The sequence below is a fragment of the Paramisgurnus dabryanus genome, chromosome 21, assembly GCF_030506205.2.
Source record: "Paramisgurnus dabryanus chromosome 21, PD_genome_1.1, whole genome shotgun sequence".
Lineage (NCBI taxonomy): Eukaryota > Metazoa > Chordata > Actinopteri > Cypriniformes > Cobitidae > Paramisgurnus > Paramisgurnus dabryanus.
The window spans coordinates 1,344,723-1,363,732 of NC_133357.1; the positions used below are offsets into that span (position 1 = coordinate 1,344,723).

The window sequence follows — 19,010 nt, forward strand, 5'->3', positions numbered from 1 at the left end:
AAACTTGTAGAAACTTGTGGCTTACCACATTTAAGGAGGCTGACAGGCTGTGTAAGAACATACCTCACAATGGGGTGTAAGCTGTACCCCTGGGGTGTAAGAGGCCCCCAAATTTTCCCATTGACTTATAATGGGGCAGGAAACATGCCCATAAAAGGGAAAAAAGCGTCCCAGATGGAATATCTTCACTTTAGAGTGTCTTAGAGACATGGGGGTGGGCTCATTTTACTCAAGCATCCAATCAGTCTCTTAGGATCACCCCAGAGATATTAAGCCACGCCCCTAGCAACAATTTTGGGTACCCTAGCAACATCTCCCATAGACTACCATTATAAAAAGCCCAGATGGATATCTTTGCACCAGAGTGTCATAGAGACATAGGGGTGGGCTCATTTTACTCAGGCATCCAATCAGTCTCTTAGGATTCTTATTGAGGTATTAAGCCACGCCCCTAGCAACAAAATATGAAGACCCTAGCAACATAATAAACAAAGCCTTATATCTCTGGATCTGAACATCGTAGAGACACAGGGGTTGGACCGTTTTTCTTGTGGCTTGAAGTGTAATCATTATGGGATGCCAATTTTTTCCCTAGCAACCAAACTTAGTACCCTAGCAACGGAATAAACAAGCCTTATATCTCCGCTTCAGAACATCATAGAGACACGGGGGTTGGACCGTTTTACTTGTGGCTTGAAGTGTGATCATTATGGGATGCCAATTTTCTCCCTAGCAACCAAACTTAGTACCCTAGCAACGGAATAAACAAAGCCTTATATCTCCGCATCAGAACATTGTAGAGACACGGGGGTTGGACCGTTTAACTTGTGGCTTGAAGGGTGATCATTATGGGATGCCAATTTTCTCCCTAGCAACCAAACTTAGTACCCTAGCAACGCAATAAATGTTAGCTTCATGCTAGCTTCTTGCTAATCATGCTAGCTTCATGCTAGCTTCATGCTAATCATGCTAACATCATGCTAGCTTCATGCTAATCATGCTAACTTCATGCTAGCTTCATGCTAATCATGCTAACTTCATGCTAGCTTCATGCTAATCATGCTAACATCATGCTAGCTTCATGCTAATCATGCTAGCATCATGCTAGCTTCATGCTAATCATACTAGCATCATGCTAGCTTCATGCTAACTTCATGCTAATCATGCTAGCTTCATGCTAGCTTCATGCTAATCATGCTAGCATCATGCTAGCTTCATGCTAATCATGCTAGCATCATGCTAGCTTCATGCTAATCATGCTAGCATCATGCTAGCTTCATGCTAATCATGCTAGCATCATGCTAGCTTCATGCTAATCATGCTAGCATCATGTTAGCTTCATGTTAATCATGCTAGCATCATGCTAGCTTCATGCTAATCATGCTAGCATCATGCTAGCTTCATGCAAATCATGCTAGCATCATGCTAGCTTCATGCTAATCATGCTAGCATCATGCTAGCTTCATGCTAATCATGCTAGCATCATGTTAGCTTCATGCTAATCATGCTAACATCATGTTAGCATCATACTAGCTTCATGCTAATCATGCTAGCTTCATGCTAATCATGCTAGCATCATGCTAGCTTCATGCTAATCATGCTAGCATCATGTTAGCTTCATGCTTATCATGCTAGCTTCATGCTAATCATGCTAGCATCAAGCTAGCTTCATTCTAATCATGCTAGCATCATGCTAGCTTCATGCTAATCATGCTAACATCATGCTAGCTTCATGGTAAATCATGCTACCTTCATACTTAAACATACTAACAGCCAGATAGCCTACTAAACTAAACTTATGTCAAACCGTTTTAAACGTTCAGGCTACGCTTTCTCAAGCCAACATAAAGTTTGTCTTCAAACTTTACTATCTTTCAGTCTTGTTATTCAGCAAATATACGTTAACACTGAGGCATTTCCTAAAGTTGCTCTGTATTGCACAGTCATTGGTTTCTTATGCTATCTGCATTCCTTCTGGTCTTCCGGCCTTTGGAATTGCAACACAATGGTGTAGCTGAGACAGGAAATTTTGGATGACTGACACATCTCCCATACAACTCACTTCTAACCCTGATCCTTTCCCATAACAGTGATGGCGGCATATGTATTTACTTACAGTATAGGAAAGGTGACTCGGGAATAGCTGTTTGGGTGACAGCAAGGTTTATTAAGTTCAATTTGTATGCAAATCTTGGGAAATAGACAAAATTTTCATTACTTTCTGACTGCTAATATACAGGAAGAGAATGTGGACAGATAAAGCCCATGACACAGCTGACATTTGGTAAGCTGTTTCCTCCAATTCAGGACATGCAGGAAAATTTTATTGTTTTCCAGACTAGGGATTTAGTGATGTTGAAAAGATGGTAGCAATATTATTAGCGGTAGCCAAAACAGATCAAATACAGACTTAATCAACTTCAGTAGATGCTGGTGAAATTGAAAAGAGTATGATTAATGGACGTTGGCGTTTGATGACCCCTCTCAACCTCTTTGCTAAAATTAAATGGAAAAGTGCAACAACAAAGGCATTCCTAAGACACTGAAGAAAGTTATTGAAGTACAGAGCGAAACAAAAGACATCCAACAGACTTGCTGGCCCCAGCACCACAAATAAAAGTTTAGAAACTTAAAAAATAGAGCATTTAAAAGGAATATTTCAAAAATTTATATGGGCCTGTTTGATATTACCCTGCTTATACTTGCTGAAAAACAATACAAAATACTTTAAGTTTATAATTTATTAAACTTTAGTATTTACTATTGTAGTAAATTGTAGTATATTATAGGCATTACTACATTTTGTTATTGCATACTATAGTATTCTGTAGTACTATAGTGATTGATAAACAATGTAAATACTGTAGTATACACTTCAATATTTACTGTGGTAAGGTTCAAAATATTATATTGTTTAGGAATTTGACTAATGTCCTGCTGAATAAAACAGCTAAATCAGCCTGGTTTTCCAGCTGTCCAACTAATATCAGCTAAAACCAGCCTGCTAAACCAGCTAAAACCAGGTTGGGAGACCAGCTGAAACTAGCCAAACAGCTTAGGCTGGTAAAGTATACTACAATATTTTTCATGTGGGATACTAGCCTAAGTGTTAAGCCCTACTATAAGTGTATATATATTTTGGCAACAATGTTTTAAAATGTGTGTCACGTGACATAAGAGAGCGCAATTGCTCTCAAATTTTGAATATATTTTGCAGATCTACAGTAGATTATTTCTGGTGTAAGAGCAACTACAGTGAACATAGACAGACATACTCATTACTCACGTAGCAAACGGTTTGTGTCTGAAGAAGAAAAAAATGATTTTCTCTGGTGGAGTCCTGAGGCCAAAACATCTGTTAAGGTTTTGTTTTAACCTGACGCATCCATGAGTCAGTTTCGCCCTCTAGTGGTCGTTTAAACCCAACTTCATGCAGCGCTGGGCAGTCCGATCGGCTTGTGACGTCACATTCGCTCTCGCGGTACTGTGATGTCATACGCCTATCAATTTGCGCAGCACCCAGAGAATTCAAACAAGGCAATGCAGTATTGCAGCATACGTCATCAAGACGGTCTTATTTCAGAATATTAACAATTATAAAGATGACTATTATTCTTAAATAATCGTAAATTGATGTAAGATACTCATGATACTATTGCTTTAAATACTTAAATAAAACAGGCTTGATGACGGATGCAGCCTGCATATGCGACCTCTGGAGGCTACAGCCTTCGGATTGAGAAACGGCCATGAAGTTCGGCTTCACATTTTAAGTTTCTGGGCCTACTAAAGGTGAGATCTCTGACCACAACAAATAACATTTGATAACATTTCTAGTTCAAAACAAGGTAAATGCTTGTCAATTACAACATTTCATCTCGCCACAAGGTTTTAAAAAGACGTTTTTTTTAGATCACACCTAAAAAACAGCTTAACGCTGCCTAAAGCAGTGGTTCTCAAACTGGGGTCCCCAGGGCCGCGAGATGGTGCCAGGGGGGCCCCAGATTTATGACATTTTTTAAAATACATTCATTTATCATGAATTCTGTGTAATTAAACAAAAATAAGGCTACTAACCAACAGCACTACTCTGTATGACTTAATATGTTTTGTTAATTAAAATGTTAAATTAACAAAAAAATGTCTTTTTTTTTTGGCCCGCCACCACCCCCCCTCTTCGGAGGACAACTTTTTTTTTTTTTTTTAAGTAAATTATTTTACAGTACAGAAAATAGAAATACTTATTTACAGTGCACATAAGGGGAGGGGGATTAAGCACCACGTAAAAGTGAAACACATAACATACATAAAACAAAATAACAGACAGATTACAAAAGGAAAATACAGTTGCAGTGAGAACTTATTAGTGCTGGTTGAATAGAATGATCTTGAGGTTCACGTTCGTTAGTTACAGTTAGAGTATTTAAGCGGAAATGGGTTTAAAAAGGGTTGGAAAAACATGTTATGCATGAGTTTAAATAGTGTGTGCCTATAGAGATAAAATAAATGAAATTACATAATAGAAGAGGGAGATGTGTGACTGATAATGTGCACGGCTTGTAGCTATATTTTTGTGTTAAGAAATGATAGAAATGGGGACCAGAGAAATTTTCTTTGGGGGGGCCGCGAAGGAATGCACTGTACACAAGGGGGGCCGCACGCGTAGAAAGTTTGAGAACCACTGGCCTAAAGTTTTTACTATAGTTAAAAAAACACAGTTACACTGTAGGAAAGCCATGGTTAACACAAACAACCATGGTTTTACCATGATTACTGTAGTAAAGCCATGGTTTTGCTAATAGTAATCAATACACCAAAAAAACATTGTTTTCTACACTTTTACCACAAAAAGCATGGTTCATTTTCATAATGGCAGGTTGGTTGGTCCTGTAAGCTGGAAGTAGCTGGTATAAACTTGTTCAGCAGGTTTTACGTGGTGGGTCAGCTGGTCGTCCAGCCTAAAAAGCCAGCTTGACCAGACTAAACATGGTAAAGCCCCCTCTAAAAACAGTTCAGCTGTTTTTTATTATAGCCAGAACATACACACCATGCGTGTATAATGGCTGAATAATGTGTTAAAACTGTATACTTATATAATACGTTTACTGTAAATCAGATTTTTGCAAACTGTGCGATGAAAATTATATTCAGTGGCATTTTTGTGTCAACAGAATTTGTATTGAACCTCCATGAACTTAATCTCTCTCATCAAAGCTCATTGACTAAACCTTAATTGCAATAAGTTATGGGTTTGAATCCCAGGGAACACACTGGTAAAATGTGACACTGCATCTAAAATATAACCTTGATATCTTTTATATTGACTGAGTAAGGTCACATCAAAGAGAATTCAAACTTTTTATGCTTCAAAACTCAAAATTCGATTGAGACTTTAGCCTGAATGCATTATTAAAGCATCTGCATGTAATTGCAAAATAAACCACAACAAAAAAAACATTTTCATGATTTATTTTAGATTTTATTTTACTCACATTCATATAAAACTTTGTTTTGTTTTCATCTGTAGGCAACAGATAGCATAAGTCACTCTTACAGTAGAATTCATCTCCATTCAGCCTTGTTAATAAAGCACCTCTAATAAACACGCGCACACACACACAAACATAAGCACATACAATCATAATGTAAGTTGGACTTTAGTTAGTGTAGTGGTCTCATATCTGTGTACATCAAAAACGGAGGTGGCATGAAAAAACAAACAACGTTGCTTCGCACATTAAGCATGAGACATTCAGATCTCCCCAGTAAGGTTTTACACCACTGGACTTTTGCATGATTATTACATCAAGACAGTGAATAAAGCCTTTTGAAATGTATGATTCTAACATGTTTTGGTCCATAGCAGGCCCTAAGACCACCAATTTTTATCAGTTACTAAACAAGCCGCTGCTACAGATAAAACTCATTTGAGCGCAGGAACGTATGGTGGCGTTTTTCCACGTCTTTGATACAATAACAGACAGAAACACACATATGGAGTCAGTACATTAACATCGTTTAGAAAACTGATACATAGAGACATGCTAACAAACAATGGAGGCAAACTCATAGTAAAAAATACATTAAACACAGTAACCATATAAAACAATAAAAATCCTTCTTGTTTGATTGGTCATTTGCAAAGCTCTTAATTATTGCAGATTTATGTAATGTTTACAATGAAAAGCTATACATAGAACAATCATGCTAAATAATTTGGGATTAGCCTCATGTGCTCCATTTTAGCAAATAACCACATAATGAAACGTTACATTTTAGGATGTTGGTGAGTAAACCTGAAGCAGATGGACAACTCGCAATGTTAAAATGGAACTCTATTGATATATATATATATCATTAAGAGCTCCCTTGAATTTCTTTCATGATCATCTGAAAGTTTTTCATTTTTTCTGTCTCTACATATACAACTGTACATAGTGTTAATATGAATATGTAAAAACTAAAATAAGAGCACCTTTTGAAATATGACAATCTCATACACAAATTCTGTTTATCTCACAAACTTTCTCTCACACTGACATACACACACACACACGCACAGATCGCAAAAAGACTGTTTTCATGTGTTTTTATGTTTAAATAATTTAGTAACATCACAGAATTTGTTATACTCTTTGAAGACACCATTTTTTTTCCATTCACGCAAGCATTCAAATCAGAACTTGACATTAAACATGTAAACAAACCTTAACAAAAGGCATCTAAAATGCAATAACATTATTTATAACGGGAAGAGGAGGGGTGTATGATGCAAGCCCAAAAAAGGGCAAACAACAGAGAAAAGGAGGGAATGGTTTTCACAGAGTTTGCATGAGGATTCGGACATTTTAAACAAGGTGCACTGTTGACAGAAGAGTATACGTGGTCCTGTTAAAACTGTGGTCCAAACCAAGAGGGTCCATGTGACAGTCAACATTATGTCATACAGTCTTTCCTCAATTTGTCTTGCTCACAGGCCCACAATAAACAATAAAGGTACAGGGTACACTAGTTGTGAACACATACAGGTGAATCTCATGAAAACGGTCAAGATCATGTCATATTTAACCCAAAATTAACATAATTTTTTTAAATGAAAATTTTAATGTTTTTATATTGCACAATTTTAAAAAATCCCTTTCATTAAGTAATATTGGGGCATTTTCTTTAATCGACAAAAACTATGGGACTCAAACTTGAGTCGGCCACTAAAAAAAAAACAATTTTATGACACTTAATCATATTTACCTTTGAGAATAATGTTAATTACAAAAATTAAATGCAAAGGGACTGACATATTATGGTAATGAGAATTTTGATATAAAACATTTAAAATTTTCATTTTCTTAATTTAAATAAAATATTTCTTTACATTTTGGGGTGAAATGTGACCAGGATATGTTTTCATGACAATCAACCATAAACAGGACTTTTTCACATTAAACCGCAAGTACACCTAAAAAGCTCTCCTGTTATATTTAAAGGCCCGATGTGCATTAACTTAACTTTCAATGATTGTAGATGACACAAATTCTCGAGCACAACCACACATTGTCCTCACCCTCACAATACAAAGCGGTTGTAAATAAATAAACATCCACGCACCGGGACGATAGGCTACAGCTTGAAACGGTGTCTTCAAAGAACTGCTGTGCAAACGCCTCGCACATTAGGCCTCCCGACCCACCTCGACAATTTCGAACGGATCAAGTTTTCAACGTGCATACAGAGAACAAGCAGCTTTTCACTCTTCATGCTAGCTCTTAGCAAAACGCTTATACAGTACATGAAAACCAAGTATTTCCAGGATCGTTGGGTCTATTCACAGGAAGGGAAACAAATAAACGAGCAACCCTTGCTCTTAGCGTTAGCACTGAATTAGCAATAGACGGTTTCATCGGACACACGCACATTGCGCACTTGGACCGGACGTAACTTTCGGTCTGTTTGATTATCGGCCTGGTTAGTGGCTGAACTGACCTTTGGAACAAATACCTAGTTGAAAATCAAAATGGGGAGAGGGCGAGCATGGATCAGCGCTGTGCGAAGAGAGGTTTAAGAATTCAAGGATCTGTTGTTAACATTGTATACATTCAATTGATTTAGTTGATACGCTTTAGCTATGACTTTTCAGAAACAAAAAATAATCTACTATAAACAGCCTCTGTTATTAATTCTTTGTAGCAGTCTACTAGGGCTGGGTATCGATTCGATTCCGTTTCAAGGCGATTTTTATACTCGATTCTCGAGTAATAAGATTAACGTTAATCTTACGTTCAATGTTTGCGGAAATAAATATGAAAAAAAAACACGATTTGTGGTCTTTGAGAATCGATTTTGAATCGAACACGTAAAAAAAAGATTAATCGAACAATCAATTTTTTTATGTTTACACCACCAAAGCAGTTTGTTTATGCTGTTGCCGCTGAAACCGTCTATAACTATATGCAGATGCGGTGTGTTCACATCATGCCAAAATTGCCGTAATTATGAGTTTCTGAGTAACGAAAACCATTCACATTTGTCAAACTCATAATTCCGAGTTAATAACTAGGTTGCAATGATTAAAGTTCAGATTTTTGCCATTACAATACTTATAAGTGGCAAAATGTTATTTCTGAGTCACAGGATGTTACTAGTTCAGAAAAAAAAAATTCTCGTAACCACGCCAATTCAATTGAAACATGAATTCGGCATTATCATATATGTTTCTTACAGTGCCAATTTATTGTTACCGTGGGTTCACACCAGCAGTGTTTTAGGCATCAAATTTGCGTCTACCATGTCTAGTTTGCCGCTTGAACATTTTGAGTTTACTCGCTTCATTCGCGTGTGAAATTCTAGTCATGGGAGGGGCTTCTGCGACTCTGCTCGATTCCTGTAATCACGTCACTACTAGAGCAAGCTCCTGATTGGTTAACTAGGCGCGTTTTTCCGCCAAATTTCAAATTTTTCAACTTGCGCGATTGCCACGGCAACACTCAATTCGCGCGAATGAGGCCGAATCACTTCTAACGCGCCACGCTAAAAACGGCTCATTCACGCCGCGAGACCTCCAGACGCGCGTCAATGTCTTTACATTGACTTAAGATTGAAATCACTCGCGCTTGACGCCTTTACCGTGGCTGGTCTGAACGCAGCATTAGGGTGCCAGAACTGCCAGAAAGCCACTGGTTAATCCTGAAAATGCTTGTTCCTCAACATGAAGGCCACATTGTCCACCAGTATCAAATAATGAACCGATACTGCATTGAAAAAAAAAACACTTGTTAAATCAAGATCTCCCATTCTCTTGAGTTTCTTTATCTTTTTTTAAATAAATTAATCTATGTTTTTCTTTTTAATAACTTATTTTACCACTGACAACTTATTTTGAATACAGTACATGCGTATCGGCAATTAAATCTGGTACAAACTCATGTAGATCATTTGTTTCTTTAACAATAAATCAACTTTGTGCAGTCTGGTAACATACTGCACTGTGTGGAGTAGGCTGTCTTTCAATTTATTGACTAACTTGTGCAAAACATCTGCAGAGGTGATAGGCTTTACACTTCTGGAGGAAGCTGTACTGCCTTTTCATCCAGTGCCAGGCACGTCTCAAGGCATTCCTTGTCATTTGAGACCTGTTCTGGACAAAGATGCTCTTCGCCCCCGTTCAGGTTACTTTCCGGAGGCGACGGTACTTCAGCAGATGAGCGTTCGGCCGAATCCTGCCCGCAGGTTTCTTGTTTTTGCCGATCGCTCTCCGCCTCTGGATCCCCGACGTCGCTCACCACTTCTTCGACTTGTGCAGGAAGTGCCTCAAAGGAAGCCGTCTCCATGTGACCTACCTGATAGTAGAGGACAGAAGCAGGGTCTTTGAGCAGCCTCTGGTCATCTGCATGGTTCTCTGTAATACAAAGCAAGGTGGCACCTTCGGGAAAATGTCCTTCTAGAAGAACTCCCTCCATGTCCTCCATCCCAGCCTGGCCGGTCAAGGCTCCTTGCAGGAGGCAGAGAGTTGGATCGGAGGTCTCCGCTTCCTCTACCTGCTGCTCCTCTTGTTCGCGCCTCCTCTCTAGTTCTTCGGCGCTCTGCAGGTGGAGGACGGCTGTTTCATTCTCACGTTCCAGGCTGTCACACTGTTCCTCTTGCAGGTCCTGGATACTCTGGGTTTCCACGTCCGAGTCCAAGGGCGAAAGGGACAGAGATGGTGAGGAGACCAACTCGGCCTCCTCTGCACCGTCTTCTCCTGACCGAACACCAGGTAGGGTTCTCTTATCCACATCAAGCTTCATGATGGTGTGGAGATAGTGTGTACGCACACGAAGAGGGTTGAACTCAATTCGGCCAGCTGAGTTGCCGCAACCGTCACGGGTGCAGCCGCATGGAAAGGACATCCGGTCCACCTTTGAAGAGAATAACAGAAAAACGTTTCCTATTGTTCAGATGCTTTTATCCATAGGGATTATATAGTAGTTTCAGTACACATGTTCACTGAGAATAGAAACTGGGAGCTTGTTAGCGGCATGCCACACTTTGGAGAAGTTTTGAAACTACCTGGCATTTGATTCCAGCCTGGCTGCAGCCGCAGTGTCTAGGGTCGCAGTAGAAGCGGCAGTCACAGCCGCATTCCTCACGGGAAAGACGTATGGCACGCAGCTCGGCCTTCTCTCTGGCATCTATGCGGGCGATCCCCGAGGCCCTCAGTAGCGCTCGGCGCCGCTTCGTGGGGAGAGGCTGGAGGAAGAAGCAGTCATCCACATCTACGCTTTCCACGTCCAGATCCTCATCCGATATGTCGTCCAGTGTAAGCAACTCGGCCTCCGGACTATCCACAGTTCCATTCCGTGTCAGCTGCGAACAATCAGGTTACAGAGATGGTAAAACCCAACCGCTGGCAAAAACACTGTAACTTTCAATACAATAAACCCAACAAACCTTTAACTTGCGAGCATTGAGCTTTTCTTGTCGTAGGTGCTGACGCAGTACAAGCTTGTGGCTGCTCTCCTGTTCTCGTGCAAACTCGCCAAGGGTGTAATGGCGTATGGCGCAGTGATGCCGTGCCATGCCCAGAGAGCTCCCACCTTGGCTGGGCACACTGGTAAAGCCTTGCTTTCTGGAGAAATAGTAAACCGTCACTGCGTCGAAGCGTACCTGTTTACGACCTAAAGAGGCCTTGTGTCTTCTAAGAATGGAGGGAGCTGGAAGAAACAAGATGGAGAGATGGAATTACTTCTTTCATACAAGTATTATACAGCTCTTTTCTTCATGCATGTGCAGAATTACATTTGGCACAAAAACACAAATGTTTGCAATTACCGAGTTAAAAAGACTAGAACTAAATAAGAAAACTTAGCCAACTCACTACTTACAAGTAAGCTGCTTTAATAATAAAACCTGAAGTTTTGTATAAGTTATGGTGTTTGTCTTACGTGTGAGAGAGCTGGAGGGAGCATTAAGACTGTCGCAGCTATCTGCACTGTCACTGCTGGAGATGTCATCGTCCGAATATTTTGGTGTGGAACACGGCGAACCGCTGTCCACCTCCTCGAATCTGCGCTTCAGGCCGCGAGATAACACTGTCTCCATGGAAACACGGCGTCTGGGGACAAAGACAGGTACAGGCTTGGTCCAGCAGACTGATAGTGTTGTCAAATTCAGACATTGACAGAAACAGTGTAGATAAGCATGTAAAAGTCTGCATAGCCAGAAGAATGAGCATGTATATTATTTATTAGGTCTGCAAGATATATAAATATTATAAAAAGTAGTAAATTGACAGATCACAATTATGCATATAGCAAAAGTTTAAAATAAGTGAGCAAGTCTAACTTGTTAAAAGTTATATATAGTCAAAGTTTTAGGTCAATGTAGATGAGATAGGTGAGACAGAGAGATCATTTTTTTTACTGAAAGAATGTGAAACCTGTATGTTGTTTATATAATCTTTAGGTTTTAACATTTTATTACAACTTTATGGGGCGATTTCCCTGACAGGGATTAGCTAAAGCCAGGACTAGGCCTTAAATATCAAAATAAGTTTTTTTAAAAGCATATTTTATAAACAAACATTACTGGTGTATTCCTCGAGACACTCGCACCCACATTTTAAGAAATAGTCAGAGCAAGTTGTTTTCGATCAAGACAACACCAACATTTAAGTCTGGGACTATGCTTAAGTCAAGTCTGGGAAACCACCCCTAAATTGATTTTACAAACATGAAGTATTATTGTATAGCATAATGCATGTCGTAATATTTAGCAAATTATCTAATTTTTCGTCAATATTATACAGCCCTAATATAAGCTGCTGCTTATATGTTTTTGCATTATAGCCTACATCATCAAGTGTAAAAATGAAATATATGACAAAACAAACACTATTTTTCAAAGGTGCAAATAGTAGTAGACATAGTAGAGCATCAGCCTAAATGCTAGCATATAGCATTAGCTAGCATATACCGCTAACTCAGCAGTCACAACTTTGTTTTTAGCTAGGGTGACCATACGTGCCATTCTTCCCGGACGCATCCCGTCCAGGATTTCGGTGCGTCTTCCGGAAGTCGCATTTGTTGACCGCATACGCCATTCAGTTAAAAACATAAGATATACAATCGTAGTTTCATTCTTACCTTAAAATGTAACGGTTGCTTCTTCTTCTTCTTTGAGCTTATTGGCGGCTCGCATTCTTAAAAGAGCATTACCGCCAGTAACGGTTACTTTTCGGTAATAATAATAATAATAATAATAATAATAATCCTCTATGACGTATGCGGTCGACAAATACGACTTCCGGAAGACGACCACAAAATCCTGGACGGGATGCTTCCGGGAAGAATGGCACGTATGGTCACCCTATTTTAGCATTGTAACAACATTGCACTTTTTTAATGTATAATTCAATGTTGGGGCGTACATCATGACTATAACGTCACATTTGGTGTTATGTTGAGATTGACCTGTTTTCCAGCTGTCTTTGCATGCACAGTTTCAATAAGAAAGAGGTAACAATCATGTTTGAGGCTCACGATATGTCATTACCATGTAAATGACTCTTATTATTCATCTATGCCTATGAAAATACAGTTTTCCATTCTACGGCACCTTTAAAATTTTTTAAAGGAATAGTCTACTCTTTTGCCATATTAAACTATTTATTACCTCAACCTAGACGAATTAATACATACCTATCTTTTTTCAATGCGTGCACTGTACAGCGCATTGTAAATGTGTTAGCATTTAGCCTAGCCTCATTCATTCCTATGGTACCAAAAAAAAAAAGTTTTATTTTGTGGCACCATACTTACTGGTATAACTCCTCATGTAACAGTCTTTAAATAGGGAAAACACGGAAGTGTTTGGTGGCTTCCCTGTTTGGTACCATAGGAATGAATGGGGCTAGGCTAAATGCTAACACATTCACGACGCACTGTACAGTGCACGCATTGAAAAAAGAAAGATATGTATTAATTCGTCTAAATTGAGGTAATAACATAGTTTAATATGTTAAAAGGGTAGACTATTCCTTTAAGAAATAAAACATAGGCCTGCTATGTGAATCTGGCCAAAAACATTTATCCAAAAGCTGCGAGATAAAACGCCTTACTCTCAAGGCCATAGTCACCAAAAACTCCTCACACCAAAAATGCAACCAATTACCAACCAAAAAGGATACACGATACATTTTCTACCTAATCATTGTCATTTTCTTTCTCTATCATCCAGTATAAGAGTCCTGCTTAAAAATCACAGTCTGAAAACATCACCATGGCAACTGGAAAAAAGCAGTTTAAAGCTAGAGACTCAGGAAACTACATCCACTTCCTTTTAGGCCTATTTTACCCCTTTATATCTCACAAACAACAGGTCTTTGCAAGCCCGTGACAAGACCAGTTAAGTCAAACCAGAGAGGTCACACAAGGCTGAGTCGGGATGTTTGATCAGGCCACCTCCTTAGCCAGAGGGAACTGTGTAATATAGCCGCTTTGTAAGACAGGCTCCATGCCTGACACTATTTTTAAACTATCTGTGCTTTTTGTTGGTTAAATGAGAACAGTCTAATGGTGGCTTTGACGGAGGATCGACTTTTTCAATGTAAAGAGAGTTAATCATTATATCAAACAAGCTAATTCACAGCATGAATTGCATTTAAAAGATGTCTAATAGCCGTCCAAACGCAGCCCTGATGTCTAGGCTAAAACGAGGCAAAATTTGGGCTGTCAGTGGAAAATGAATAGATGTCTAACCATAGCCCAAAAATAAATGTAATAATATAAATAATGAAATCAAACACCTTATGTTCACTGTTAAATTTGCTTAAATGATAAAATCTCATGGTAGTTTTCAAAAACAGCTATTTTGGTTAGAAGTGGGTTACTCAAAGCCGGACTATTTCGGGCCTAAACTTAACCTAGACAGGTTAGCAGCAAAGGCCATGGGTTTGATTGCCAGGGAACACACAAACTGATAAAAAAAAATGCATAGCTTGCTAGCACTGGAATGCATATTTTCTTATCCATTAATAAATTTGATTGACGCTTCATCCAAAGTGATATTCCAGGTATGCATTTTATCAGTATGTGTGTTCCATTGAAATCAAACTCCATGACCTTTACGCCACTAATGCAATCCTCCACCATCTGAACTACAGGAACAGCTACAGATTTCCCTCCAATGTACAATGCATTTATTTATTTAAATAATCTGGGTGGATAGCCTTCGTTTCAGATATGAGTCGCATAAAACCAGCACGTGTTAGCTTGCTTATCGCTTCGACATTACAACCTTCAAACATCAAAGGCAGTGATGAAAGGCAGCTGCTACAAATAGAGGTATTCAAAACAACGAGATGAAATGAAAGCAATGCCTGACTGGGTATACAATGTCTATACGCATTACAATGTCTGATGCTTTTGAATGAACCGTATCCATAGAAACAAGAAATGCTAAGGCGGTCCATTTTTTTGCTCAAGGTGCAATGACTCCCCCTTTCATGTGTTTCTTTCTAATCGATGCTACCCTGGTGATGCAGGATCACATTAGTTCAGACAGGGTTATGCGCCCACATGCAAGCATTCTTTAGAAATGTTTTCCCATATTGATAGGATAGCATCTTGCAGTTGATGGAGATTTGTGGGATGCACATCCAGGACATTCCACCACATCCCAAAGATGCTCTTTTGGGTTGAGATCTGGTGACTGTGGGGGCCATTTTAGTACAGTGAACTCATTGTCATGTTCAAGAAACCAATTTGAAATGATTTGAGCTTTGTGACATGGTGCATTATCCTGCTGGAAGTAGCCATCAGAGGATGGGTACGTGGTGGTCATATGGGGATGGACATGGTCAGAAACAATGCTCAGATAGGCCGTGGCATTTAAACGATGCCCAATTGGCACTATAGTGTGCCAAGAAAACATCTCCCACACCATTACACTATTGCATTAATGAGAAATTGAACAGGTGTTACTAATAATCCTTTAGGTGAGTGTATATAATATTGACCGAGTAAGACATGTCAAAGATTGAAATCAATGATACAATCAAACTTTGACGCTCTTAATCTCATAATTCGATTATGAGACTTTAGCATGGATTTCACAGACAGGGTCACAATATGTTCATCATATATAAAAAAAATCATATTATGACAATTAAATGTTTATTACACCAGAACAAATGAATGGTGAAGACATTGTCGACCAGGTTGGGCCACAATCTAACAAACTTTATATGGAAAGCATTAATATTCATAGCAGGATTACAAAGCAATCACTAACATTAGTACAAAAAGCTCTCAGATATGCAATATAAAATTCCATATTCAAGTATCGTGACTATTATTGATTTGACACATGAATACCATTTGCTTTATGAGTAATTTACAGTAGCATGTGGAAAAATTGACTCAAACCTACAAGGAATTTGATATGAAAAAGCATCACTAGATAAAATAGTAAGTCTATTGATCAGCTTAGATTAAACAATGAATGCAACCAAATGCATACCATAAAAAGACATCTATATAAGCCTACATCTGTACATTACAATGTCATGGACAGGTGTATGATATCATTTACAAATCCCAGACATGTCTGCAAGGCAATCCATGGAAAAATTGCATGGAAGTTTCATACGATGGCATTAAATTCACAAAAAAATCTACCAAAATCAATCTATCGCAGGTTAAAGACTGAAATGCAATGCTGCAATATGCTTGCAGAGCTCCTGACATACATCCTGTGGCCCATTTACGTAGAAAGCTAAAATGAATGACCGCCTAGAATACTCCCAACATTAGCCAGATTGGCTGGTCTGCACTTAAATAGTCCACCATAGACATATGACACACAAACAGTGTCTTTTTGCATTGGTGACGTTGCAATTTCTTATCATCCATACCCTGTTTACAATCAATGGGTGACTCCATTGAGCATTTCCCATGCTCACACAGCAGCTGAGTATTTAAAAGGGTCTAACAATGCAGGAAGTGGATGAATTACTATGCCATGACGTCACACTCCACATTACAGTGCCGATTCTAGACAAATAACAGTCAATTGTGGTAATAGCATTGTGTAATAACAATATAATCACGTGTATTATACAGTTTATGCGTACATATATCACGCATGGAGGATGTGTTGTAAAGTGTGACGATATGATGGAGATGACACGTTACATATGATCTGTCACATGATTTCATATTTTTATGTAAAATGGAAAAGATTAAAACCAACAAATACACAGAATGACTTATGACAGAGCAGAAAATGGCATGCTGGGTTGCACCGATCAATGCATTTTCACTCTTTTCCTTGTTAGGCTACATGGAAACACAAATCAGAAGTGAAACATAAAACGTTTCTCATAATAATCTTACCTTGGGCAGAAACAGAGAGCCTTTAAATCGTACTGTTGCTTTAATTATTTTCTTTGAAGATTCGGCTTTTATGTAGCTGAGTTCCACAAGGTTACAAGATGACAGACAAAAAAGCGACTTCAGCCCATGGAAATGGTCGGATCAAAAGGGAAATAACAGATTGATCACGAAGCTATGGTGATGCCACATCATTTAAGCATCGTAAAAAATTAATATTACTCTTTACTTGTATTATAAAGGGAGGTTTGTCGACCAAGAAGCCAATGCGAGTATGTAACGTTGCAGTCAAGCTCTTAAAAGAAAAAAACGGGGCAGACGAAGGCAGACAAGGACCTCATTCACAAAAAAATTGAAAAATCCTGGCGTGGATACATCGGATAAAATGGAGATAAAACAGATGATCCTTTAAAATGCCCGCATTGAAAAAGACCAAACAGAGTCGAGCCTTCGAGGTTTATTTTCCCTTTGAATAGGTGTCTGTGTTCGGCGCTATGTTTCGACAAATCGCAACGTTTTGTTTCCACACCGAAAGAAAGAAAAACAAAAATTAGGTGTAGTGTTTGTCGGCCCGAGGACCCTGCGGGCCTCTCTTCTGCCCCGGTTTGTTACAATGTAACAATAGAGTAAGGAATGCCGCACGGGATCCATATATACGCCTTGTGACGTCACAGCCGTGTCGCGCTACGGCTGCTGGGAATTGTAGTTCTGCGAGATCCATTGTTGGCGTTGAACCGAAAACGGATGTTGTTGTACTGAGGTGTTATTTTTGGGGAATGGGCTCGTGTTGCTGTAAAGGGCGACTGTGAGTCAAATGGAGATTCAAGTCTTTCGTAGACACATTGGGACCTTGTGGGCCTAAGCTTCTTTTTTGACAGCTCGGTTTCCATAGAAACTACGCGGGGTCGTTCTCAAACTGTAGTCATTGTTAGTTAAAAGGTTGACATTGAAAATATACAAAGCCAAAATGCCTGTCAATTAACATATTTGTCAAAAAATATACTTTTTTTAAATATAATTCTAAATATATTTAAAAATATACAAAAATTGCCCAAAATTAAAAATATATGTGCTAAGAATACATTTTGAAATAGGTTGAAAAAAATCACCAATTTTTTTATGTAAACATAACGGGTTTGAAAAGGTTAAATATTTATTTTCAACTGTAAAAATATACTTTATACATTTTATGCAAACTTTTATATTTTGGTCAGGAAAATATATTTTTTGCTGTATGGGTGGTTAAATTAGAAATGTTTTTGTTGCCCCTGAAATACATTTTGAAATATATGTTAATATATGAAGAAACTAATTAGATTTTCAAAATTCAAAAATATATTTAATTTAGCTTTACCTTCAACAAAATGTATTTAGCATTATTTAAAACATATTTTTGGCCAAAGAAATTTTTTTTTTGCCGTACGGGAAACCTGTGAAGAACGTATCAGGTTCATAATCCGGCCCAAAATAAACAACAAAAAAATATTTTAAAGACCCGATTTATCATTTTTATGTATGATTGTCATTACCCTACAAAACACTTAATGTAAAATTCGTATTACTGTAAAACAAAAATATTGCGTATGAATAAGTCAGAATCTAAAGAAAATCAACCTATCATTACAGTAGTAAGCAAATGAATCTAGTTAAAAAAGTTAAAAGGTTGACATTGAAAGTTTACAAAACCAAAATGCCTGTCAATTAACCTATTTGTCTATATATATATATATATATATATATATATATATATATATATATATATATATATATATATATATATATATATATATATATATATATATATATATATATATATATATATATATATATAAATATAAATATAAATATAAATATAAATATAAATATAAATATAAATATAAATATATTTTTTGTATAATATATTGAAATATATTTTAAAGCATTTATATTCACGTCACATTGGAAGAAAAACTTGTATGTTACAAACCTGTAAACATAACAGTTTTGAAAAGGTTAAATATTTATTTTCAAGTAATATATAATATAAATATAAAGTAATAAGAATTTTTAATTAAGTGTTTTGTATGGTAATGACAATCGGACATGAAAATGATAAATCAGGTCTTTAAAAATTTTTCTGTTTTTCTTTTGAGCCGGAGTATGAAC

At 37.9% G+C, this 19,010-nt stretch overlaps 1 protein-coding gene across 1 annotated transcript; it reads right to left on the reverse strand.

Annotated features, from left to right (window-relative positions):
* Positions 1-8,833: 8,833 nt before the first annotated feature.
* On the reverse strand, positions 8,834-17,512 carry csrnp2 (cysteine-serine-rich nuclear protein 2). The gene is made up of 5 exons (XM_065285393.2): positions 16,869-17,512; positions 11,418-11,587; positions 10,924-11,186; positions 10,543-10,839; positions 8,834-10,391 (listed from the first exon to the last, which is right to left on the reverse strand). Exons 2-5 carry the CDS (start codon positions 11,572-11,574, stop codon positions 9,549-9,551), a joined length of 1,560 nt encoding a protein of 519 aa, XP_065141465.1. The 5' UTR covers positions 11,575-11,587; positions 16,869-17,512; the 3' UTR covers positions 8,834-9,548.
* Positions 17,513-19,010: the final 1,498 nt, after the last annotated feature.

Excerpts from the sequence above, each read along its gene's own strand:
- csrnp2 (XM_065285393.2), bottom strand. The coding sequence starts at position 11,574 with ATGGAGACAGTGTTATCTCGCGGCCTGAAGCGCAGATTCGAGGAGGTG. Across the intron at positions 11,187-11,417 it reads TCCCTCCAGCTCTCTCACAC|CTCCCTCCATTCTTAGAAGA; the intron begins GTAAGACAAACA and ends TGTTTCTTCCAG. Across the intron at positions 10,840-10,923 it reads TCAATGCTCGCAAGTTAAAG|CTGACACGGAATGGAACTGT; the intron begins GTTTGTTGGGTT and ends GATTGTTCGCAG.